At 42.8% G+C, this 27,195-nt stretch overlaps 1 protein-coding gene across 1 annotated transcript in view; it reads right to left on the bottom strand.

The window, feature by feature from the left end:
* Nucleotides 1–27,195, bottom strand: part of LOC144783891 (extracellular calcium-sensing receptor-like) — a 179,708-nt gene that overhangs the window by 33,027 nt on the left and 119,486 nt on the right. The window contains exons 3-4 of the mRNA XM_078662633.1: nucleotides 7,432–8,268; nucleotides 6,940–7,167 (exon numbers count right to left, since the gene is read on the bottom strand). Coding sequence (XP_078518759.1) covers nucleotides 6,940–7,167; nucleotides 7,432–8,268 — 1,065 coding nt within the window. The remainder of the gene's footprint in view (nucleotides 1–6,939; nucleotides 7,168–7,431; nucleotides 8,269–27,195) is intronic.

Genomic DNA, 27,195 nt, shown 5'->3' on the forward strand with positions numbered 1-27,195 from the left:
GCCAAAGGAGCGCTTTACACACTAAATCACCTCAAAAAAGTTGAACCATTCAGTCCATCAGATGATTTCAAATGGGTTGTGCAATCTCCGATACTCTCCAAACCTGACTACGGGAATACTATCCTCACAAGGAATCCGAAAACTCACCTTACCTTAAGCCCTCAGATCAGTACTGAACATGGCAGCCCGGCTTATAACAGACATTAAACAGTACAAACACATCACGCCTGACCTCAAGTCCCTAAACTGGCTTCCCATAGAAGGAAGATACATCTACAAGACTTCCTGCATCACCCACGAAGCACTTCACGCCCATTGCCCTGACTATTTAGACAACAAACTCACAAAAGCTGGAAGAACCAGACCTAGGAGAAGATCTACCACTCTTCTTCTTGCCCCTCCTAAATTTAAAGGCTCGCTCTTTTTCAGGTAACACTCCCAGCATTTGGAACTCCCTCCAAGGCACCTACGATGCAACCCCTCCTTCCCCGGCATCACTTGAAATGCCATCTCCTCAATAAATACTGGAACTCATGAACAAACTGAACGCGGTTCAACTAGGCTTTCTTGTTCAGTTCAAACTCTGTTGATCAGTTGGCTGTTTTTCTTTCTTTGTGTTTGTCTCTATTTTTCTTGATGTCCTTCTCTCATGGTCTCTAAATGTTCATATGGACCTCAATTCAGCAATTCCAACCTTATAGCCAAACAAGTTTTTTTTCTGTGTATATATTTTGCTATGCTCCTCTTGCCTTGCCTAAGTATACTTCCCTTGTTTATTTGTTATATTTACTTGAACCTATGATTATTGCTCATCATATGCTCAGTGACTGCTTATTGTGTTGTTCTCGACTCTAGAAAATGCTCTGATACCTCAGAGTCTAACTAGCACTATATAAAACCTTAAATAAATAAAATAATTAAATAAATAAATAAATAACTAAAGGATGTATTTTGTTTTCTTGTGGTTCCATTTAAGGTGGTTAGCATACATCAATCCTTGATTCTTCAGTACTCAGTCTTACAGTGTAGAAATATCTTCTATTGGGAAGTTCTTCAAATACTTATGACTTTTAACTGCATTTTGAGGAATGCTAACTATGTCTCCTCCATTGGACTGCATCAGCAATTTCATGTATAAATTCTACTACATTGATGCCAGTATCAAGCCCTGGGAAACACTATAGACCACGAATGTGACTTGGATGCGTAATACCCTAATGAGACTAATTCTTAATGAGTAGTCAAGAAGGGGTCAAAGCTACTGAAGACATCACCACCTATTCATACACAATTCTCTGCGGGAGATTATGAAGATCATTCTTGTTACTAATTCCAAAAGGATAGGAAGGCAGGCTGCACCAATATCTAACATGCAATTAATATAAGCAAGGATTTTGAGGGTGCCAGTTTCTCTAATTCAACCACTTTGCAATCTGTGTTGATAGGAGGCCCACAAGTTTGTTTTGAACAATGTGATTATTTAACTGTATGTCCACGGGAAACATCCTTTACAACGCAACTTTTACCACGCAATGCTTTTACATCGCAACTTTTACAACGCAAACCATTACAACGCATTGCGCTGGGGGCGCTCTAGGATAGGGAATAAATTTAATTTACTATCCAACACCTTCCCTACTATCCACGGGAACTGGAGTTGGAATAGTAAATTAAACTATTCACTGTCCAGCACCCCAAAGCGCTATGCGTTGTAAAGGCATGCGTTGTAAAACTTGCAATGTAAAAGCATGCGTTGTAATGTCATACATCCATGTCCACACATTGGTTGAGGGTCTTGCATTCCCTTGTAAGTTTTTTTCACAGGTGGGAAAATTGAGGGTCTTGTATTCCCTTGTAAGTTTTTTTCACAGGTCGGAAAATAATCATAGTTTTTTTTATTATGAAAGTCACTTGGCCCTTTTTTTTATAGGATATAGGATATGGAATCATTTAGTCTTTTTCTCACATGATAGAGTTATTTAGTAGGCAGCATAAAAAGCAAATTGTTACATCATCCTAGAATGTTAGTTTTAATGCTTTAATTGTGTCTGTTAAATTGACCATGGTTAATGGAGAAAATTCTGGTTACACCTCAACATTTCGTGATTGGAAAATATTAGGCAAGGTGATTGACTTGAAATAAGATGGAACTTCAAATTAATAAGACATTTTTGCAGAAGAAATTTAGAAACTCATTACGTGGATTTAGGTAGACACTTGGGTTGCCCGATCTTGACATGTTAAGTTTCACCCACTTAACTATACATTATGGGAAGTTTAAGGAGTTGGAAATGCACCATTTGTAACACAGATAGGGATCTAGGAGTCTTACAGTAGTGCCATGTTCTCTCTAACTTCTGAATTCATAATCTTGTGTGGAAAGGATCATTTGAGAACCATGATTTTCATTTGCTTTTACTGCATTCCATTTTTCCGAAAGGGTACATTTGCAAAGGACAAACAGATAAAGGAAGTACATGTAAAAAAATGAATCATAAACAGCAACAGTCACGAAGTTTCAAAGAAACAGATTTTAGTCAGCTTGGTATGGTTCAATCTCAGATAAGTGGCACCATCAACTGTGAAGAACTGTGAGAAAGAAAGTTTGCTCTTAAGTAAAAACTGGTTAGAAACAACGTAAAGTTGCAAATTGTTCTTGTATCCCACAAGTCCAACCATTGAGAATATGCAGGCCGTAAGTTCAAACTCTTTAAACTCCCAACTCCCTAAACCAGTATACAAGTGGTTAATCACATGAATATGGTAATTTCCTGAAGATGTACCCACCTCACTGCCACCCGCAGACTCTGATGGAAAGAGTCCATTGTTTCTAAATCCATTTATGCCAGCCACCCAACACATTGCTCTCTTGACAACATTGACAAATGCAGACAATTTTAAACCTTTCATTTGCAAGCAACTACATTATTTATGACTTGCATAACAACAGTTACCAAAACTCAGAACAAACATGAAATCAACAATCCAGCATTACTACACAATTGGCCACCTCACAATACTATATGCACCTCATACTATCCCTAGCAAACAGGCGAATTGAGAAGGCTGAATAAAGGAAATATCCCAATATCATAAATGACGTGCTTCAGTCCTTTGATAGCACTTCTGTTTCTTCAGGACAGTCCACAGCATTATCACTCTCATCCCAGTAATCTTCATTTATTGGAAGGAAAAGCTTTATGTGTTCTAATATACAATAGCAAGTAAGATCATCAAAAACAACATGAACATAATACTTGCAATAATCAGAGCTACTGGCATTTACTCTGGCTCATGTTTCATATATATAATTCTATTTTTTTTTCTCACTCTACAGACAGGAACCAGCCGTATGAAAACTTAGTTCTAGGTCTGCCAAAAACAACGCACAGATACATTACTTGCCCCTGCCATGACTCACAAGTGACTGCAGGCAAGTTTCAGCTGTGTTGGAGCTCATAAGTAAAATGTGGATTGTATCCCATCACACAGTTAGATAACAAGCCGACAACTGGGCATACCCATGGTCATCTCAAGGATAGTGAGGGTCATTTTTATGGGAAGACGAGGGCTATAGTCGGTCCCGGTGATTAGTAGCAGGGAGTAAAACATGGTTGACTGTAATGTGTCTGAGATCAAGTACCGGTTATTGTGATTATTTCAACTTGTTTTTCATGATGCCACTCCTAACAGCCTTAAGTTTATGGGTTTTCTTAAATGATATGTTTAATATTAAGAGCCTGTAGTTGGACAATTAGGTGTTGGTGTACTATGTAAATGTATTGCTTAAGTATTTCCTTCCTGTTTTCCTTCATTCCTTGCTTCATTTCTTCCTTCTTTTCTTCCCTCCTTCTATCCTTGTATCTAGTTGGATCCATGGCATTCCTGATCATGCATTTGGAGGGGATTTTTCTCTTCAGTTTTAAGAGGAGGTGTGAACAAAGAGGATGGGATTCCTGCTGTTTTTAGGGCAATGCTTAGTAGTTGTCCTTCTTTAAATCATCTATGTAGTCTCTTCCTTGGATGCAGTACAGCTCTGATTGGCAAATATAAATAAACACTGGAAATAGGTCTGTGGTTGGCCGACTTCTTATTGAAATTGCCAATGAATGCTTTTTAAAAATGTTTTTGAAAATTCTTAATACACAAACATACAAATAGGTGCCCTTGTGTGTCCATGAATGCGGCGCACAAACAAATGTATTTAACTGCTTCTGCAGAAATGTTTCATAGAAATATGCATAAAGGTGACCATGTGCATTGATGGATATATGAGAATGCAACTAACAATACAGAAGAATACATTGACAGAGCACTGTTTGGACATCTGGGTAAAGCCTTGATATGACAATATTCTCTATTTCCAAGGAGTGAAAAAAGAGAAGGAAGATGGAGAAAGCAGAGAATAAATTCTAAAATCGGTGGTTATTCTCAAGTAGTAGTATCATTAATGTTCAGCAGCCTTTTTAAATGCAATTTTTGTTAATTTATACAATACATTTTTTATTTGAAAAAAGAATGGGATTAAAACTTTTTCCCAAAAAAGTTACCACCCCTGCAGTACGAATGTGGTGCACATCAAGCAGCATTGGCAGCTCAGTAGACTGGAGGCCTACCTGGTCCATGCAGGAAACAAAAATAGAAAATAAACACATAAATAATTAGGAATAGTCCCAAACCACTCAAGGTGATTATTGTTGGGGCAGAAGTGGAGGGATCCAACGGCTGGCCAATTGCAACGCTGTATGCTGTGGTGTGCTGAAGGAAAGCATCAAGGACACAAAAAAAGGCAAATGAATGAAGAGAGCTAGCTGAAACCTCCTCAAAGCCTTGACTAACACAGGGCCTAGAAATATTCTTTGCATGCCTCACATGGTATGCATTACATACAGTGGGCCTTCAAATTATGATAAGTCTGCAGCTCTGTGGTGGATACGTTTCAGGCTATAAGATTCTTACAGCAGAGGCTGCTAAGTTTCCGCTGTCTGAAACCAAGAATTTCTACTAACTCAATCTGCAGTGAGGAACTAAATTTCGCTGGTAATGGTACCACAAACTGCTAGCCCCTGTGTTGTCTAGGAGAACAGAGTGATTCAAAAGCACTGTTGTTATAGATGTTTTTCTGCCGTTTCAAAATCTGTTATGGTTTTAAAGGGAGTTAAACTCATTGGGACATGGTGACCAACTGTTGTTTTTTTTTGTTTTTTTCTCACACAATAGAGGGGAGAGGGTCAAACGGCTACTCTGCCACCCCAAGTCACTATTCTACACACGTAGAGGGGTGGAGAGGACAAAAACACAAATAGTGAACTTTTCGAACAGTGACAAACTCATATGTAAGGAAAAACTGCCCTCACTCACACACAAATGTGTGCGACATGCTTCATAATAGGGTCTGCTGCAACGCCCTGGTGTAGCCACGTACAGGGCGGAGCAAAGGGAGGGGGAACATATAACGTAAAGAAATCACAAACACTAAACGTGACAAACAGTGTACTGACCAAGACGTGTCAGTACAAGACTGAGTACAGTGATAAGAGAAAGTGCAGTCACAAAAGATAGTTTAAAACTGACTCATGGATACCTAACATCCGTTTATTTGTTGGTTCCAAGGTCAGGATTAAAATACAATGACGGATGTCGGTGTTAAGGAAGGACTATTAGGAACCTATAACACCCCTCCTAAACTGCTGGAGTCAACATGTTTTGACCTGAGTTTGCCCCCAATCAGTAGGTCACTTTGGTCTTCGTCAGGACGTCTATCAGTCCCAGTCCAAATGAAACCTCCTTACCTTGATACGTAGTCAAGGAGATAATGTTAGATCTAATTGATCCTCTCCGTGTAGAGGAAGTTCCGTCAACACGGAATACATAAACAAGTTTATTAGCCAATTAAACTCGAAATAGCATTGTTGGGGTGGAGTTCCAAAGAGCACAACTGCTCTGCTGTACGCCTCTGTCATCTCCCGTGCCCCTAGATACGATGCCGCGACCAACTGTTGTTCCCAGGATTTGGTATAAGGGCAACTAGCAAAAAGAAATGGAACCATCTGCACATTTTTAATGCTGGCTTGTGGGAGGCCATTTCCGTAGAATCCATCTTTGAGAGGGCCAAAATCTTCAAGATCAAAACTTTAGGAAGGAAGCTCTTTTAAACTCGACACAGGAGGTTCCCCAGATTGTCCATTGAGTGTGTAAGGTTTTACCAAAAGATGGTTGGGCAGGTTCTAAAACTGTCAACTTTCTGGAAACATCACTGGATTGAACATTGAGAAGATATCACTGGAGATAATTCATCCTAATGCTAACCTATAAATGTACCGGAACCTTTGTTAGACAGTCCAACTTCCATTGGCAGGCTAGGTTTTTTGCCCTTTGAGTAAAATGGTTCCTTTTCACGTTGGCCCAGCACAGAAGACCCACAGCAACACATGGATGGATGTTTGATTTTTTTTATATTTTGCATATGCTGTCAATGGGTATCATTGACCTAAGTCCTTACAATGGCAATACTCATACTCTTTAAATGTTTTATTGTTCCACATTCTTTGTGTTTCTTAGTTAATGCATATTCACTATTTCTAGAAACTTGCTCCGGACCATGGCTGCGTTGTTTTATTATGTGCAATGTTTTAGATTTGTTAGTCCTGAACCCACCATGAGTAAATCTATGACTCTCCCCACCAATGTAATGGGCAAGATACAGATAATTTGGTCATCTTTGTTTTCTTTTGTTTTGTTTGCTTTGCTTGTTTTATAAAATGTTGGAGTCTTTACCAACTCTCCACTTCAGGATTGGAAAGGAATGCTTGCTACTTGGAAATAAATGATAACGCAGAGTAATTTAATTTTTGAGCAGCTGTTGTCTTTCCAGACTTGCCTTCTACAAATGTGTTGAAAGTATTGTTTTCCTATAAAGTTAATCAAAATGGTTAATACCTGAGACCCTTTTCCACCCCAGATGCTGACATTCTTGTCAATGACCAGTCGTAGGTGTTTGGGAACACTGACGTCATAGGTCCCCAATGTCACAAAGCTTCTGGTTTCATTGGATGTAATGTGCCAATATAACAAATCAAGGAATGAACGGAAATCTCCAGATGCATCAAAATAGGACTCGCTGCCAGCAGATCTCCGCGTTCGTGCATTTTTCACATAATGCAACATCTGCAAGCAAACAATATTGTGAGACTTCAAAAGGGATGAACTTTGGAAGGTCATTCATTATACTGCTTGGAATATGTAATGCAATTGTTGAGGCCACAGATATCTTATGCAGTGAGCCATGCTTCAGAACATGGTACTCTACTATAGGTAGAGCAGATTACAGTGATGTGAGTATGAGTTGGGGAAGGAGTTAAGACACACTACTATATAGATAGCATTGTTAGGACAATAGCAAAACTGTATACACCATATTGGTGCCCTCACCTGCCATGGCTCAAAAGGTTTAGGATCTGCACATGAACCATTGGTGAAGGGACCTTCTGGAGCTTTACAATGAAGCAGATCATGTAATGCCTGGGCCAAGGCATAGATAGCTTGGTATGCTGAAAAAGGATACCGGAAATCATTCACTTCAAATACTGAGGTATCAAGAGATTTAAGATTTTCTGTCCCACTGCAGAGAACCTGCTCATCTTCTTTTTTCTCAGATTTTGTTCCATTAAATGTGTTCATCCATTTGCAACTAAAAGCCTCCTCCCAAAAGGTCGTCATGTAGATGTCCTTGGTGTCCCTGAGGGGGTGTATATTGTACATGAACTCTTTGAGTCCAGGGATGTCTCCTCTGTGCACTGCCAGTCCCAGCGTGCCATTTAATATAAGCCACATGTCCCTCCATGAAAAAACTTTTGATGGAACCCAGCTTGGAATACCGATCCATAATTTTTCAGACATCCATCTCAGAGATATCTCCTTTAGAAATGGTGCTATATCTGTCACATAGGTGTAGCACACAACCACTCTAGCAGTGGATCGTTGCACAATATCAACTGCATGGGCTAAGGATGCCCTGCTGGATTGTGTGGGCAGAGTTTCAAAGAATTCAATGCAGATGTCATTCTTTGCAGCCTCCTCTCTAAGCATCTGACTCCCTTGGAGACCATGGTCATTATTTGAGACCAAAATTCCAATCCATGTCCATCCAAAGAGGAGCAACATCTCCATCAAGCCATCCACATGGAAGGTAGCACTTGTCACTGTCCGTAGGAATGATGGGAACTGAATTTTATCACTTAGGATTGGAAGTGCTGCAACATAGCTGATCTGTGGAGAAAGAAACAATTTTAATAGCACAAATTGAACATACATACATCTAGGGGCAGATTTATGTTAACTGGCGCATCCCCAGGGATGCGCCAGTTAATGTGCGCCACAGTGCGCCACAGCTCCACTACCCATGGTGCGCCGCATTTACAATGCGGCGCACCATGGGGCAAAAATGGCACAGATGCGTGACGCATCTGTGCCGTAAAGGTGGCGCATTACTGGAGTTGCGTCGCAAGCGCGACGCAGCTCCAGCAAGGCTCGGGGGTGCACCATCTTCACAATGCTGGGTCAAGACCTACGCCTGCTTCAAGCAGGCGCTGGGTTTTGACGCAGCATTGGCCTGAAAGTGACTGAGTGAAATCTTATAGATTTCACTCAGCCACTTTTAGGAGGCGTTCCTGCGCAGGAACGCCCCCCCTTGCGCAGGAACGCCTCCTTATGGCGCAGGGCTTTACAACGTGACGCATCTCCTAGATGCGTCACGTTGTAAATAGGACGCATTGTTTGCGCTGCCGTTGCGTCAAATAAAGTGACGCAATTGCGGCGCAAAGAGGCGCAAGGGCCTCATAAATCTGCCCCTTAGTGTTTTTAAAATAAATTTAGCTTTGATCATTCTAGAGTAATTTCATCTTTCTTTTGTAAATTTTGAAGACATACATAAACCAGCATGCCTGCATTATATTTACAATCAGGACAACAGTTTTTTATCTATACTATGTATTCGTTAATCACATGGCAAACAACCAATAATGGTGATAATATTTGTGCAGCAGAGTGGGTTTCAATCTTTCAGAGTCTGAACAACCCCAGGTTGCCACAGCAATAGTAGACCATTTACATCAACCATGGAGACATATGTAATTATAACCTGGCTTGTAATGCTATTACATACCCCTGATGTCGTAATTTGGCAGCACCTGAGTTAGCGTTTAGCTCAGCTACACGACCTTTTCTGTTAACTTGACTTAAGCGTACGGGGGCCATTTTGTATTTTGTGGCTTCCATTTTGTACGAACATGCGGCCTCGTGGTAGAGTGCCCTTTTGTCCTTCCTTCATACCAATGAACCTTCCTTTGCCCAGCAACAGGCTATTTTTAGCGATGGTCAGTTTCACGCATGCGCACACACGATCTCTGGACTAAGAGAGTGGTCACTCTTTAGGAATGTTCCCCTAACTGACCAGTGGTATTAAGCTCCTCCCACATGCTGACTGTGCGCCAGAAATGTCCTTATATGTACCCAAAACTGTTCAAATGTGTACCGCCTATCTTTTTATTACCTTTAAACTGTATAAAAGAGGTCGCGCACCGATGTTCGGTGTGATACTTCTTGCATTACCGAAGGGTGCTGTAGGAATGTACCACCACCCCATGGGGTCCTAATAAACTTGTCTCTTTGTATTTTCAGTTTCCGTGCCAATTTCCGTCTATGGTGTTTGAGTGTTTTTGCAGAGTATGTAGGCCTGACAGAACCCGATACCTCAATTGGCGACCACGAAGGGACTCATCGGCGACTCGGATGCCCGAAGGAGAGGTCACGACGAAGGATTGGAAACTCGCTATGGACGCGTACGCTGCCACTGAGTGACCCGAGTCTCGGCACCCACGGTGTTTTTCCCTTCCTTCTGATCTGACCTTCCAGGTGGCGCCGGTCTTCGACTGAGATCCTGATCGGTTGGTTTGTCGTGTAGTGCCCGTTTTGGCTGATTCGGCTACGGAACTTGGCAGTTGGAAATCTGGACACTTTTGAAGATATTTGGTAAGCTTATGTTTGGTAAGGTAGTCTACTGACACTTCCTGTGGCTTTTTTGAATTTGAATTTGAATTTGAATTTGTATGAGTTAGCTAACGTTTGGACCTATGATTTGAATTATATGTGGAGTGCACCTCACATAGGCAGGCATGTAGGGATATTTCTCTGATTTTGAATTTGTTTGAATGGCACATCATGCGTAAGTACCTTTTAAGTGCCATTTGTTGTAATATCACGTTTTTGTGATATTTTGAACATGCCTGTTCTCAGCACACTCCGTGGAATGTGCTGTTTTGGAAATGGTACCAGTTATCGATTAAATGAATCTCAGCCGGCTCCCCCTGAGGGGACTCCTAACCGCGAAATGTACATTAAATTTGGCCTTCCTCCCATAATGTATAGCACGTTATGGCACAAATATACAAAATCTGATCGTGAATTGCAATGGCCACTACATGGGTCATTCGACTTGCGAAAAGTCCATTATGTGGAGCAGTGTTTGTTCCAGCGCAGGTCTAGACAGGACATGTTTGATTGTATGCGTATGTGGGAGAAAGCGGTGCGTGAAGGAATGAAGCGTGAAGAAGCCTTGGCGGACAAAGAGCAGCGCAAGGCTGCTCGGGATAAAGCTTTGCAGCTACAGGAGAAGGAATTGCAGGAACAGAAAGAAAAAGAGAGTCGAGAGCGTAATTTACAAGTTAATGGTCAGTTTCCTCTTCGGCGTCCTCTCTATCCTGTCCTTATTAATGAATTAGATGATTTTTCATTGTTAGATCGTTGCCTGCCTCCGTATGTTCAGCCTACGGCTCCGGATGTGGAATCGGACGCGGATAATCAGGACAAACAACGTACCAGGTTACATGCCGAGCGTATGACGGAATTGCGTTCGATTGCCCGTAAACTTAATGTAAATTCTATAACTGTTTCAGAGGTTGATGATTTTATGAGTAAGTGGTCCGACAAGGAACGATTGTATTTTTTAGATCATTTTGCAGACGAAGTTGTTGAGCGGTTTAGAAAACAATCTCCTGAGTTTGAACCTAAGGATATATCAGTTGGTCGTGAGAATTTTCGTAAAGGTGTTTTTGCTCTTTCAGATGCGGAGGAATTTTTCCAACGGTTGATTTGGTTACGGGAGGAGGCGACACGATTGCGAGCGGTGAAAAAGGCATCGAACCCACCAGCGTCTGAATCGACGGAAACTTCTCGAGTGTGCCCTATCTATGGATCAGATAAGAGTGTTGCGATTAATGTTTTGCCTATGCGGGAAGCTGCACCTTTGTATGTCCCTCCCAAAGGGGACGGTATGGATGATGATAAGCCGTCTAAAGATTCAAAGGGCTATTTTGTGTATAATTGGGTTTATACGCCATGGAATAGAGCAGATGTTATGGGACTTAAGAATGCTTTGCCTGATCCCCGTAAAAATCCAGCAGCTTTATATGAAGGTGTGGAGGGCGCTATTTCTTCATGTATTATGACGTTAGTTGATATTGATCTTTTCTTTGGGTTGATATTGCCTCCTGATATGTGGAGGGCGGTTCGTAAGTTTGACGATCGTACGATATTCAATGTGTTTTCGGGCCTTGATTATGTGGATTGACATGAAAAGGGTGCCGATCACACAACCTCTCGGAGTCTGGTACAGGCTGACACTCCTAAAAGTAACCCTATAATTCCCTCCTTAGGGGAGGGATGTCGAATAATCTTTCTCCCAGAACTGACCATTAATATAAATTCTGGTACGGGTGAGGAGCCTTCTCCTTCTAGCATTATTATAGCTCAAAGGGACGAGACTGGGAATAACAGTGGGGAAGTGAGCTCTCAATGTAAGGAGATAGACCGTGATATCTCCTCGGTGCAAGAGGTAGGAAGAAATAAAAAACAGGATTCCTGTACATTCCTATCTTGGAATGTAGCAGGTTTAAAAAATAAGATAGATAATCCATCACTGAACCTAATTCTAAATGAGCGGGAGGTTGTGGTCCTTCAAGAAACATGGTCCACAGAACCCGTGCATCTAAGTGGGTACAGAACTTTCTTTACCCCAGCTGAGGCCGGTCTACATGGCCGTGCGAAGGGAGGTTTAATAACTTTCCTTTCGAACAAGCTTAAATATGAGAAAGTAACTTTTAAACCTAATTCGAATTATTTTCAACTTATAACCATAAGCACTAAGGGACTTACTGTACATTTGATTAATTTTTACAATAATATCCCGAAAGCTCAAATACTGATTACCTTAAGAACACTCAGAGAAAAAATACAACATGAAACAGAAAAATCAAACAAGGAAACGGTAATTTTATGGGGGGGTGATTTTAACTGTCCACTCTGTACAAGGGGTAAAAAGGGGCTTTGTGGCCTAATGTTAGAACAAGATACACATCTAACACACTTTGAACATTCCTTGATTGGGGACCTACTCAATGAACTAGTATTTATGTATGATTTGGGTTTCGTGAATGAAATAGCTCAGAATCCCACTCCATTCCAACCGACATTTGTTGGCAGAGGTGCAATGTCCATTATTGATTTTGTTCTCGCATCAAATAGTTGTGGTAATAGAATCAATAGTCTATCGATTTTGGAGTTGCCCCTAATTGATCATTTGCCCTTATTATTAGAGGTCGTGAATGTTTTTTGTGAACCCTCTGAATATACCCCTTCTCGAGATATAGCCCCTGATTTGACTTTAGGTAGGCAAAATGGGTATACTCTAAAATGGGGCAAGGTTATGCCTGAAAAGTTTCTGGCAAAATTGTTAAATACTTGTTCAGATAGTTTTTTCTATATGCCTAGGGGGATCAGCCTGCTCCATTCAGATTTTAGAGCATTTTGATAAAATAGCCCTTGAAATTAAGAAAAGTTTGTGGGTGGAGCTAAGAAATAAGACTAGGCGTACCAAAAGCTGGTTTGATACCGCTTGTACCAGGGCACTAAGTGACTTGAAAAAGGCCATCCATAAATCACCCCGGGATCACTTAGTAATAAGAGGGTTAAGGAATTCCTACAATAAGGCCCTGAAAAATAGGAAAAATGTTATAAAAAAGGAGGCCCTTGAAGAACTCTGCGAGGCTGCACAGTCTAAAGATGCTTCGGCATTTTGGAGGGCAGTTAACGCACCTTTTCTCTTCGATAGTCACAAGGCCCGTATTGAGACGGTGATTACCGAAGAGGAATGGGTGGAACACTTCTCAACTTTATATAGCTCGCAGGATGCCCCATGTTCGACTAATGTTTTTACATCTGTGAATAGTGCAATGGGTGTGGAAAAGTTGGTGATATCCCTGGAGGAAGTTTTAACCGGATTAAATGTCACTAAGGGTGGTAAGGCTGCTGGTCCAGATGGGATCCCCGCAGATTTATATAAAGCAAATGTGGTGATTTGGGGTCCCATGTTGGCACTGCTTTTTAATGCCGCCCTAGCCAACGGCATGCATTCATCCTGGTTCACCTCCATAATCGTGCCAATTTTCAAGAAGGGCGAGAGACAAAATTGTGCTTGCTATAGGCCAATTTCCCTTCTTGATTCATCTGTAAAAATTCTTGGGAGAATAATTTTGGCAAGACTTCAGAACTGGGCTGAAGATAACGAAATTTTGAGTGACCTACAGTACGGTTTCCGGAAAGGTTTGGGAACCGTGGAACAATGCTTAAATTTAATGATTATCCAACAAAAATATATTAGGGTTAAAGGGGAACGGTTATATTTTACATTTGTTGATTTGTATTCGGCATTTGATTGTGTTTCGCATACTAAACTATGGGATATTCTGCAAGGGCTGGGCATTGATGATGCCATAATTTGCTTCTTGAGAGATTTATACTCAGGTGCCACGGCATCAGTCCGCTATGGCCGTGGGGGAGAATGCACTAGAAGATTTGGTGTGGGTCGCGGAGTACGTCAGGGCTGCGTTCTCGCACCGTTTCTATTTCTTCTTTATATTAACGGACTTGAACATCGTCTTCTGCAGGAGGGCAGGGATTTGCCTAGAGTGGGGAGGAGGTCGATCCCTGCGCTCCTGTATGCGGACGATGCTGTCCTAATGGCTCAAACCCCTTTGGCCTTGCAGAAACTGTTAGTATCCTTTGAAAATTTCATGTTGAGTTTAGATCTGAAAATTAACTGTGGTAAAACATACTCCATGAACTGCGGCACAAAATCTGGTAAAAAGTCGAAAACTATGTTTTTAAATAAGGTCCCCTTGGAAAATATCTCGTGTTTTCCCTATTTGGGTATTTTGTTTCATGAACGGGGAGGTTGGTTGAGTGCCATAAAGGCCAGAACTCTTTTGTTCCAAAAAACTTTAATGGCCGTTAGGATTTTCATGAAAAAGCTGGGGAAAAAACCTATAAAAGAAATCTTGACCATATATAATGCTACATGTATATCCGTAGCCCTTTACGGTGCGGGACTCTGGGGCTTTTCGAATATTGACCAACTACAAATTGCTGAAAACATTTTTCTACGGGATATTTTATCTGTACCACAGAGTGTTTCTACTTACATTTGTCATGTGGAGCTGGGTCAACCTTATTTGTCAGATTTAATTCGAATACAGCCCATTCTCGTGTGGTACAGGGTGTGGACTACCAATGAATGTGTAGTTAACCGGGCTGTGATACAGGACATTTTGAACAGTGAAAATTTGGTAGAGGTCGAATGGTTAGCAAATATTAAGCAATTTATGTTTGATATTGGTCACTGCGAATACTACGAGGATCCATTATCTATGGGAACCATACCCAGAAGTTCTTTGAAAAAACTGTGTTTGGAATACCTGGTGGATAAAAGAAGAAGAGCAGAAGCAAACAAAAAGACAGTTGCTTGGCATAACCAGATACTGACTGGAGTAAAAGTACAGCCCTATTTGACCCTGTTGATGTCAAATCATGATCGATTTCTTTTAACCCGTTTTAGATTGAACCTCGTTTTTAGACTTCTGTCCTTCCCAAAGATGAATTTATGGTCACAGACTTTATCTACTTGCCCTTGTGATGATTCCTCGTCCCAATCCGATATCCACATTTTTTTTGTAAATTTTACTCTATTCCCGTCGAAATTTTTTAATCCCCTTTCTTAAAGATATGAATTTAAAAAGATGTAGTTTAGCATTCCTAGAATGTCAGAGAATGGACACTGTTTTTACTGTTGTGGTTCTTTTAAATTATTTTAAACATGTATTGAAATTAAGGAAAAGTATTAGTGTAAATGAAATATAACTAGTATGTCTATTTTTAATCCAGTTTCTTTATGTAGTATGCTGTCTATGTTGTTGTTACTTTTATGGTTAATGATTTTAGCCGAATAAAGTACTTTCTGATTCTAATTCTGAGGTGCAGATTGGAAGGAGATAGTAAGAGCTGACCTAGATAGGGAACCTGCATGTAAGCCGTGCCAGTTAATTTTAGAATTACCGACGGCTATCTTGACTAAATTAAAAAAGCTTGTCCCCCCTAAGAAGATAGATTGGACAGTATTGGCATCTTGTAAACAGAAGCAAGATGAATCAGTCTCTGACTTCTTTTCACGTTTCGAGGAAGCATTCCATGACTACAGTGGTCAATCATTAACAGAGGACACGGGCAGGCATTTGTTTGTAGATAAGTATGTGGCTAATCTTCTACCGGAGATTGCAAAACGATTAAAGGCTAGTGAAAGTTCATGGACCACTGCAACGCCCGCTTCTTTATTAACCATGGCTTAGTATTATGAACGACAGGAATTAGAGGCAAAAGAAAGTAGTGATAAGAAAGTGAAAGACTTAAAGACGAAGGTGATGTTGGTACAAGTTCATGCTACGCAATCGAGAGGGAATGATAGGGGTAGACGGGGATCGTACGTTACGTCTCCCCCTCGTTCCGACATTTCTGAGGATCAGTGTGCATACTGTAAACAGTTTGGACATTGGGTTGCAGATTGTCCGGTACTTCGTGAACAGCGTAGTCAGAGGGGTCGAGGAAGTGGAAGGTCACGGAATAGTTATTCAGGACCGAGAGGTGGAGCGAATGACCGTGGTAGGTTTGAAGAGAGGGGTCGTGGTCAGGTTGAACATAATACTTTTGATAGACGGAATCAATATCAGGTAGCTGAAGGAGAACATATTGAGTCACAGGATAATAGACATGCATAGGATTGCGTAGGATGGGGTGTGGAATCGGTTGAGGTACCAGTCGATCAGAAGGGTCCATATATATCAGCACATGTTTTGGGTTCTACTGATCAGTTTCTGGTTGATACAGGAGCTACTCGTAGCGCTCTGTCCAAACACTTGGTTCCAAGGGCTCCCCTGTCTGGCGAAACAATTACAGCAATAGGGTTCAATGGAACACCTTCTCTAAGCCCATTGTCTCAACCTCTTACATTTCATGTCGACAAATTCACTGCCCCATGTCCGTTTCTATTATCCCCAAATACACCAGATAATATTATGGGACTTGATATGCTGAAGAATTTTCGTGCAACAATACGCTGTGCCCCTGAAGGGGTGCGGGTTATTTTGAATGAAAACTACCCAGAAATTGAGAGATTGTGCCTCATGCAAGAGTCCGATGCATTAGCTTCCCTTCCAAGCACATTATGGGCCACTTCTGATACTGATGTGGGTCAAATGATTATTCCCCCTGTGCACAATACTGTGAAGGAGGGAGCGGTTTTACCTCGTGTTCATCAGTACAAGATCTCTAGAGAAGGCGAACTGGCTTTGACACATATTGTGAATGACTTGATAACGGCAGGGGTGGTGGAGGAAGTTCCCTACAATGTTTGCAACAGTCCAATTTTGCCGATTCTAAAGAAAGATACAGACTCCAAGATTTATCGTTTCATTATTGATTTGAGAGAAATTAATAAGATAGTTGTACCCCAGTATCCAGTAGTGCCCGATATCACCACATTACTTACTCTGGTTCCACCCACAGCTACTACATTTACGGTGATCGATTTGAAAAACGCTTTCTTTTCGATCCCCATTCATCCTGATAGCCGATATTTGTTCGGTTTTACATTAAATAATAAATCTTATAGATTTTGTCGAGTTCCTCAAGGTTACACAGAAAGTCCTAGCATGTACAGCCAGGCTTTGAAAAGACAGCTTGATTCTTTTGATTTGCAGTCTGGGGTGGCGCTTATCCAATATGTTGATGACATTTTACTTGCGGCAGACACACAGGAGCAATGCGAGGAGAGTACGCTCTCCCTGCTTTCTTTCCTTGCTGAACATAATCATACGGTTTCACGGAAGAAGCTGAAATACTGTAGACCAAAGGTGACATATATTGGTCATCTTTTGTCTAAGGAGAGACGTGCATTAACATCAGACCGAATTCAAGCAATTTTAGATACACCAGTCCCTTGCACACAGAAGGATGTTCGTGCTTTCATAGGTTTGACGTCCTTTTGCAGGCAATGGATATTAGGATTTTCATACATTGTAAAACCTTTGTTAGCATTGCTGTCCAAAACTGCACCAACCTCCCTTGAATGGAAGGATGAATGTCAGAACGCCTTTGAACAATTGAGACAAGCTCTTTGCTCTGCACCAGTGTTAGGTACACCAGATTATACAAAACTCTTTACACTGTATGTACACGAAAAGGATGGGTGCGCATTGTCAGTTTTAGTACAATTGCACGGAGACAAACAGAGACCCTGTGCATATTTTTCAGCGGTACTCGATCCTGTGGCTCGAGGACTGCCTGGATGCCTTCGAGCAGTTGCAGCAACAGCAGTAGCTATACGGCAGAGTGAGGGAATAGTTTTATCGCACAAATTGTTGGTGTTAGTTCCCCATGCAGTAGATGCGCTATTGAACCAAACGAAAACGCAGCATCTAACCAGTGCCCGTTTAACAGGATACGAGTTAACACTGCTAGCGCCACACATTACATTGAAGAGGTGCGCCACTTTGAACCCCGCCACTTTATTGCCATATCCTGTTACTGAGACCCAGGAAGAAGAACAACACGATTGTGTTTTTCTGACTGATGAACAAACAAAGGGTCGTGTCGATTTACAGGACACGCCGCTTCCTGATGTAGATGGGGAATTGTGGGTTGATGGGTCGTGTGTGAGATTACCAGATGGAACGGCCTCCGCGGCCTATGCGATCACGACACTTAAGACGGTGGTAGAAACAGCACGGATACTGCAGAAATCGGCTCAAGCAGCTGAATTGATAGCCTTAACGAAAGCATGTGAGCTAAGTGCTGGATTATGTGTGAATATCTACACCGATAGTCGTTATGCCTTTGGAGTAGCGCACGATTTTGGCCTACTCTGGAGGGCACGAGGGTTTATGACTTCACACGGAACACACATTATGTACGGAGAGTTGGTATGTGATCTCCTGAATGCACTATTATGTCCAAGGAAGGTGGCGATAATAAAATGTAGTGCACATAAAAAGGTGACAGACAAAATAGGGCAAGGAAACACTTTTGCAGACCGCATAGCGAGAGAGACTGCCATGTTGCAAAATGACTCCCCTACGTATGTGGTGAGATCGCAAGCCGAGCGATGGCATGATGCTAGAGAGGAAGTTTTAGACATACAGAAGTCAGCATCTGAAGTAGAACTTGCAGCATGGGCAGCAGAGGGAGTATTGGATGATGAGGGTTGCTGGAGAAGCAAAGACATGAGGAGATGGAAATTACCTGCTGCTTACTTGCAGGCAATGGTTCAAATGACACATGGGTTGGCACATATTGGAGCTCTTGCAATTACTAAATTGCTTACATGAGTTTGGGAGCATCCTGAGATTACCAGCACGGCTAGGAGAATAGTACAGACCTGTCTGATATGCCTACAGTACAATCCTGCTAAAGGGACCTCTACTCCTAAAGGAGGGTTAGTTCCACCTACTGCACCATTCGAATTACTGCAAATGGATTACATCTAGCTGGAGCGCTGTAATAACCTCAAGTATGTCCTGGTTGTGGTATGTGCTTTCAGTAAATGGGTTGAAGCCTACCCCACGAAGGATAATGCAGCATTAACAACAGCTAAAGTGTTACTAAAAGAGTACTTCCCACGTTATGGTGTTTGTAAATTTTTGTGGAATGATAATGGTCCTCATTTCGTTGGGAAAATAGTGGAGCATGTCCTGAAAGGATTGGGAATAAGACAAAAGTTCCACGCTGTATTCCACCCGCAGTCAGCAGGTCTAGTAGAACGGTATAAAGCGACTCTGAAGCTGAAGCTAGCAAAGATCGTGGCATCCACGTCTTTGAAATGGCCGGACGCTTTGCCATTGGCATTATTGTCTATTAGATCAGTACCACACTCTCGGACTGGCCTCACACCCTATGAGGTGGTGTTTGGAAGGCCCATGAATATCTGGGGAGTTCCAAAGCCTCGTTTGATACATGATGTGCCTTGTATAATGATGAACGATTATTTGGCACGATTAACAAATGATTTATATTCTATTCATCAACAGGTTCGAGAAGCGCTCCCCGACAATTCCAATGGAGAGGCTCACAAGCTTCATCCTGGCGACTTTGTGATGATCAGGGTGTTTGAGAGATCCAGCAGCTTGGAGCCGAGGTGGCGTGGCCCTGAGCAAGTGCTGCTGGCAACGCGGACGGCTGTGCGTGTAACGAATAAGAAGCGGTGGATACATTCGACGCACTGCCGACGTGTCTCTCCAGATCTGGTGAACCCTACTGTGCTGTCCGACTACAGAGACATCTTGGACGCGGAGAAGAGCCCAGCTGTTACGCCTCACGAGTCGGAGGGAGCCTTCCCGGACCACACCGATTCTGGTGGAGTGAAGTACAATCTACGGCCAAGGAAATAATTTTTTTTTTTATTTTTCATGACTGGTTGGTAGCCGTTCTGAGGTTTGTGAAACGGAAGCCGGGAATATCAAGGGGGGGGATCAGTTCTGTCCAGTGTAGCGACACCCGTCTTGAATCTCGGAGAAAAACTCAACGGCAGCCTCGGTTCTCAGCACCATATTTTTATTTTTTAGTTTGTTTCTTGAGACTTATGTTCATTGTACCATGGCACCTATGACATTGAGAAACAGAAGAATTTTGGGTGCGGTTCTTTTTGTTGCGACAATAGTGGTAATAGCAGTAATAGCTTGGACTATAGAAAGACTATTTCCTGCACGGGACTATTTACTGCCTACCACTCCAATTCCATCTGAACATTTTCATTTTACTTTGCCCTATCACGAAGAAAGACATAGACAGACTTATTTGAATAATAGTTTCATTCAGATATTACATCACACACATAATATGACCAATACGTCCAACTGTTGGGTAAGTGGGATGTTACCTGGGCATCAGAAGAAGGGAGGAACCCCACTTATTCCTCTTCCTTTTTCTCACAATGGGTCATGCAATGCGTGGTACACTCTTCTTTTTACTTTGAGATGGCCAACAAAAGGTGGACTACTTTTTCGACTGAACAAGGTCTGCTATAATGATCGAGATGGCTATCCACAAGCAGAAGGAACTAAGTTCCAGTGGGAAGAATATCGACCGGACAATGTATCTGTACCTCGCATCTTCACTAATCAGAGACTTACAAATATGTCCAGTTTACACGTAATTACTGTCATTGATACGAAAGCAGATCTCTGTATTAGGAACAAGGGAACAATTCCGGTGGGGAGAAGTGAATGCAATATTACTCTTGCTTTTGATACTCCGAATGGTATTTCATTTGTGGCCTCACGAAACACTTATTTTATCTGTGGTAATAAAGGTTATCATCATCTTCCTCTTGGATGGTTAGGCACATGTTACATATCCTTTGTATTACCCCCTGTGTTTATTGCTCCTCCTATGTACCATAATGATTTTGTATTATATCATGATTTTATTTTGAATAGAGTTAAGAGGACATTGGACATCGATGGTGTTGATCAAACTGACACTTCCCTACAACAATATGTGGATTTTAATTTAGGGTTATTTTCCTTTGTGGGCGTTGCTCTAAACAGCAGGGAAATTAGGCGGCTAACACTTGTTGTGGAGGCAGTTGCTAATGAAACTGTTTCTGCTTTAGGGAATATAACTGAAGAGCTCCAGATTACTAGAATTGTTATGCTTCAGAACCGAATGGTTCTGGATGTAGTGTTAGCTGATCGTGGGGGTGCATATCGTATCATCGGAAGTAGTTGTTGTGTCTATGTCCCTGATAATTCGCCTTCTGTGTATGATGCCATTTCCAAATTGCACAAAATCGCCTCTGAAATTCACACTGACAATGGTACTTGGACTTTTTCGGGTTGGTTTTGGACTATGCTCAGTACATGGGGCTGGAAACTGCTAACGATTCAATGTGTAATTATTGGAATATTCTTCTTTTGCTGTTTATGTATTCAATGTGGTCCTGCTCTATGTTCTGTGTGTATTACGGCCTGTATCCCATCCAAACGAGCTATTGCTAAAAATGTACAAATGAGTAATGCCGAAGTGAGGCGGATCATGATGATCGATATCGAGGATGAACATCCGGATTATTTCCATTATGAGGTAGCTTCAGCTAAACGCTAAAAGGGCCGTCTGTCGTAATTTGGCAGCACCCGAGTTAGCGTTTAGCCCAGCTACACAACCTTTTCTGTTAACTTGACTTAAGCGTACGGGGGCCATTTTGTATTTTGTGGCTTCCATTTTGTACGAACATGCGGCCTCGTGGTAGAGTGCCCTTTTGTCCTTCCTTCATACCAATGAACCTTCCTTTGCCCAGCAACAGGCTATTTTTAGCGATGGTCAGTTTCACGCATGCGCACACACGATCTCTGGACTAAGAGAGTGGTCACTCTTTAGGAATGTTCCCCTTACTGACCAGTGGTATTAAGCTCCTCCCACATGCTGGCTGTGCGCCAGAAATGTCCTTATATGTACCCAAAACTGTTCAAATGTGTACCGCCTATCTTTTTATTACCTTTAAACTGTATAAAAGAGGTCGCGCACCGATGTTCGGTGTGATACTTCTTGCATTAGCGAAGAGTGCTGTAGGAATGTACCACCACCCCATGGGGTCCTAATAAACTTGTCTCTTTGTATTTTCAGTTTCCGTGCCAATTTCCGTTTATGGTGTTTGAGTGTTTTTGCAGAGTATGTAGGCATGACAGAACCCGATACCTCACTGATCCCAAATCACCCAGTCCAATGAAATTACGAACCATCCATCCACAACAATGAAGTCAATTCTTAGGGGCCAGTCAGTTGAGATGTGGAAGATGCTTTAATCAGATAGTAAAAGAATGGGAGCAAAATATTGCTGGGTCATGAAGTCACTTGGTGGAAGGCCAAGCCCTGTGGTCAGCCGCCTATAGGCACAGTCAAAGGCCATGAGTTGGTGGGGGTTGACTTTACATATGGTATTAAAAAAATACTTTATGTTTAAAAGAAAATTAGTAATCACTGACAAAACCAAAGGATAAAGTAAAGTTATAGGTAGTTTTAAGAAAAAAGATCTCTTTCTTTCAAAAAACTAATTAAAAATTCACTGAAAGAACCAAAGATTAACATGGCATTATAGTTCAGTGAATATGCCAGTCAGCACAGAAATTCAGCAGTTATAGATAACTTAGTTATAGTTAGTGTTGTCTGGTTAGTGGTATGAAATAGTGTGCAACGAGGTCAGCTACTTATGATAAGTTGAAGGTGGTGGATAAATTGTTATACCTTTAGAATTTTTTAAGTTTGTGTAGTCCAGTGTCACCATTAGGGAGTTGTTATGTAGAGTGTTGTGCAGTATAGTGGAGGAGAGATTTGCAAAGTTTATTGACATAGACTAGAGTATTGGAGATTTGAATCGAGTGGAGTAGAGAAGAGTGTTGCAGTATATCATACAGTGTAGTATAGTGTTGTATAGTGTAGTGGCATGGTGTTTCATGCAGTGGAGTGAAGTATCTTAGACTGGAGCAGTGAGTTGTACAGTTGAATCTCACGTCAAACAGTAGAGCAGGATGTAGTAGACTGTCATAAAGTGGAGTAGAGTTTTTAGAGTGAAGTAGGGTGAAGTAGAGTGCCTTAGAGTGGAGAATCATCAAGTAGAGTGCTATATAGAACTAAGGTCAGAGTGTTGTAGAGTGAAGTGTTGTGTCATATAGTGAAGTAGCGTATCATAGAGAGAAGTTGAGTGGCGTGTTGTTGAGTGTCATACAGTGTAGTACAGTGTTAAAGAGTGGCGTTGCATACAGGAGAGCAGGGTGTCAGACAGTGGAGTGACGTAGAGCGGAGTATAGTACCGTGGTGTATAGTGGGATAAAGTGTAGTACAGTGGAATATTGTTGAATGGAGTACACTTGAGTGGGGAGTGGAGTGAAGTGTCATATATTATAGTGGTGTGGAATGCAGTAGAGTAGAGTGGCGTAGCATACTGTTGAGTAAAGTGTTTGAAATTGGAGTACCGTGTTGCACAGTAAAGTGTAGGGGGTGTTGTACAGTATTGGAAAGTGATTTAGACTACAGTAGAGTAGAGTGGCATATATTCTAGTTGACTTTTGTTGAATGGAGTGGTGTACATGACAGTACAGTGTTATAGGGTGTTGTACACTGGATTGGCATAAAATGTTACATACTACAAGGGCAGTGAGTGGCATAGAGTGGAGTGGCATACAGTGGGGTAGTGGAGTAGAGTGGAGTACTGTGTCAGATAAAAGTGGATTAAAGTGGTGCGCTGTGGCTTGCAAAGAGTTGAGTACCGAGTCATATAGTAGACTTGAGTGCCGTAGAGTAGAGTGGAGTAAAGTGTTGTCAAGTGGTGTATTGTACAGTACAGTGTTGTACAGTGGAATGAGGGGCTTTAAGCAGGAGTAAAGTGTCAGAGAGTGGCAAACAGTGTAGTAGAGTGTTGTAGAGTGGAGTTGCATATGTTATGTTATGTTATGTTAAATGGGGCTTATGGAGCGCACTAACACCCGAAGGTTTCTTGGCGCTGGCTGGAGGGACATATGAATGAACAGAAAAGAATTTATTCAGGAAGGGTGAACAAAAAAGTCTTAAGGAGTTTCCGGAACTGAAACAGGGAGTTGCTGGATTTAATAGTCGAAGGAAGGGAGTTCCAAAACTTGGGGGCAAGAAAAGCAAAACGACGGCCACCAAATTTATGAAGTTTAAATTTGGGGATGACAACCAAGTGATGGGAGGCTGAACGAAGAGAGCGGGCAGGTTGATATAGGGTAATCCGGGATTTCAAGAAAGCAGGAAGAGGACAGTGAAGGGAATTGAATGCCAGGCAGCCCATCTTGAAGGCCACTCTCTCCTTCACTGGCAACCAGTGGAGCCTGCGAAGCAGGGGCCTCGCCGATTGCCACTTGGGGATCTTGAATATGAGGCGGGCTGCCTGGTTTTGGACCACCTGAAGACGATGTAAAAGAAAACGTGGGAGTGCATGATAAAGGGAGTTAGAAAAATCCAGGCGCGATATGACAAGGGACATGACGACCTGACACAGGGCCACGTGTGGAAGTAGGTGCCTGATCTTCCGGATTTTTCGGAGTTGGAACATGCACGAAGAAATCGTGGCACCCACTTGGGCCTTAAGTGACAGTTCGGCGTTGATTGTCACCCCCAGACTCTTGACGGACTTGAGGGGTGTCGGGGGGAGCCCAAGTCAGGAGGCCAAAACTGCGGGCCCCAAAACGCGGCACTGGCACCAGGAAGGAGTAGCTCAGTCTTTCCAGGATTGAGTTTCAATTGATTCTCATTCATCCATTGATGGATATGGATCAAGGCGGCGTGAAAATTGTTAGTCGCCTGAAGAGAATCAAGTGGAAAGACGAGCTGCAGATCGTCAGCGTAATTGAAGACGCTGACGTCCCAGTTGTGAAGGGAAGAAATTAAGGGACGCAAATAAAGATTAAATAATAACGGGGAAAGTGAAGAACCCTGGGGAACACCACAAGTGATGGGGGATTTAGTTGCAGTGAAGGGACCAAGGCGCACGGCTTGTGATCTTCCCGTCAGGAATGACTCCACCCACTTGAGAGCCATACCCCGGATGCCGGCTTGTTCGACACGGTGGAGAAGGATGTCATGATCCACCGTGTCGAACACGGCAGACAAGTCCAAGAGAACCAGAGCCTGCGGTCTCTTGGCATCAGCGTTCTCTCTCAAGGTATCCATGACTGCCAGGATGACTGCTTCCGTGGAATGGGCCGGCCTAAAGCCGGCCTGGTTGGGCTCAAGGAAGCCCGAGCTCTCGATGAAAGTAGAGAGACACCCGGTGACATGGGCCTCAAGGAGTTTTGACAGGTAGGGCAGCAAAGATATTGGGCGATAGTTGGAAAGTTCAGCCGCATCAGCCCCTGGCTTTTTCAAGAGAGGCAAAAGAATAGCCTCCTTAAAGGTTCCGGGGACTGTGCCAGAGGTGAGCGAGGCATTCAGAAAGGGAAGTACACACTCCGGCAGTTTTAGACAAACCTCCCGCAATACCGCGGGAGGGCAATGATCCTCCGGCGAGCCCGATTTTAGACGATTGGCTAGCTTCGCCAAGGAGGGGGGATCCAGGATGGGAATTGAAGTGAAAGAGGATGAATTGCCCGGGGGGGTGTCCAAGAGTAGTGACGGCCGAGGAGTAAAGATGATAGAATTTTTTATTTTAATGATTTTTTCAGAGAAAAAGAGGTTAAGAGCATCACAGGTCTCTTTAGAAGGGGTTTGAACTGGAAGAGTCCTATCGTCTGTGGTGAGTTCATTCATAATCCTGAACACCTCACGAGATTTGTTGGTAGCAGTGAGGATTGTATTAGAAATATGCTCCGATTTGGCTGACAAAATAGCCAATTTATATTCCCTCCGGGCAGTGACAAACATCTGTCTGGAAGACAAGGAATAATCCCGTCTCCAGATACGTTCCCGTTGGCGTACCTCAAGTTTCATTTGCTTGAGGTTGGTAGAGAACCACCGGTTGGCATTAGGATGTCTGGTACAGGGGAATTTGGCTACTGGGGCAAATAGATCACTAGCCCCTTTCAACCAGCTGCAGATGTTAGTGTCGAGCCTATTGATATCCTCATAAGGGAGAGTGTTCGGACAGGTAGAAGCCAGGGTAGTTATAAAACCCTTGGAATCGTAGTTCTTCCAATTGCGTGCAGAGCCCCCTGCCCTTAGTGGGGCCTTGATTCGCCTACTGAGTGTGATGGTCAGGTCAACTATAAAGTGGTCTGACCAAACGCATGGGAGTGTAGAAGGGGTTGACAGGGATATATTCGAGGTCCAGACCTGATCTAGTATGTGGCCTTTTGCGTGCGTCGGAGAGATGACTTGCTGACTCAAATTCAAACTAGTCAGAGTCTCAGATAATGCTGTGGCATGTGCCCCAGCATTAGTGTCATCAAACCAGTAATTAAAGTCCCCAAATAGGGCGAAGCTAGGTAGTGAAGGCAAAAGGGCAGATAGCTGTTCGCAGAGTTTCTCTGCGAAGTCTGGCATGGGACGGGATGGACGATATAAAAGGCCGAAGGAAAAGGCCCCCACTTCCGTCCCCAGATTAATGACCAGATTCTCTACTTGAGGAAGTGCAAGGGAAAATGAAGAGATAAAATGAAAGCGTTTCGAGATAATGGCAGCCACCCCCCCACCGGGATGATCGGCAATGCGGTCAGCATGGAGAATAACATAATCTGGGGGAAGGGCTGCCAAGATGTCAGGAAGACAGGACTCAGTAAGCAAGAGGAGATCCGGGCTTTCTTGTAGCAGCAAGGTGAAAATATCTGCCTGGTGTTTGACCATAGAGCGGGTATTTAAAAGTAAAGTCCGAATGGAGGTATGAGTCTGTGCAGGGGCCGACCAGGATACCGGGGGGCCGGGCGAAAGGGGGGGGTTGCAAGAAATACCAAGTGCAGTGAGTTTCCCCATGATGACAGAAGGGGGGGCCAGCCCAGGTAGGTTGTAAAGTCTGAGTTGGCTAGCAGTGTATGAGATGTTATGGCAAGCCCCTCCTGCCCCTTGCCCCTGCCGGCCGCGGACGGGCGCAGACGGGCTTGACTCTGGTGCGACTCCGGCGCGCCTACGTCGCGCCCGCTGCGCTCGTCCGCTGCGCTGACACATAATGGTTGTTTAAGTAGTGAGGAGACGGAGGGGTGTGGCGAGGATCGCCGTCCGCCCCTACCCAAAATGGCGCCCACAAGCGCAATAAGCACCGGCAAGCGTGCTAAAAGCCAGGTAAGACAGATAAAACCAAATGCTGCTAGTAGT

This window comes from Lissotriton helveticus, chromosome 10 (assembly GCF_964261635.1).
Source record: "Lissotriton helveticus chromosome 10, aLisHel1.1, whole genome shotgun sequence".
Lineage (NCBI taxonomy): Eukaryota > Metazoa > Chordata > Amphibia > Caudata > Salamandridae > Lissotriton > Lissotriton helveticus.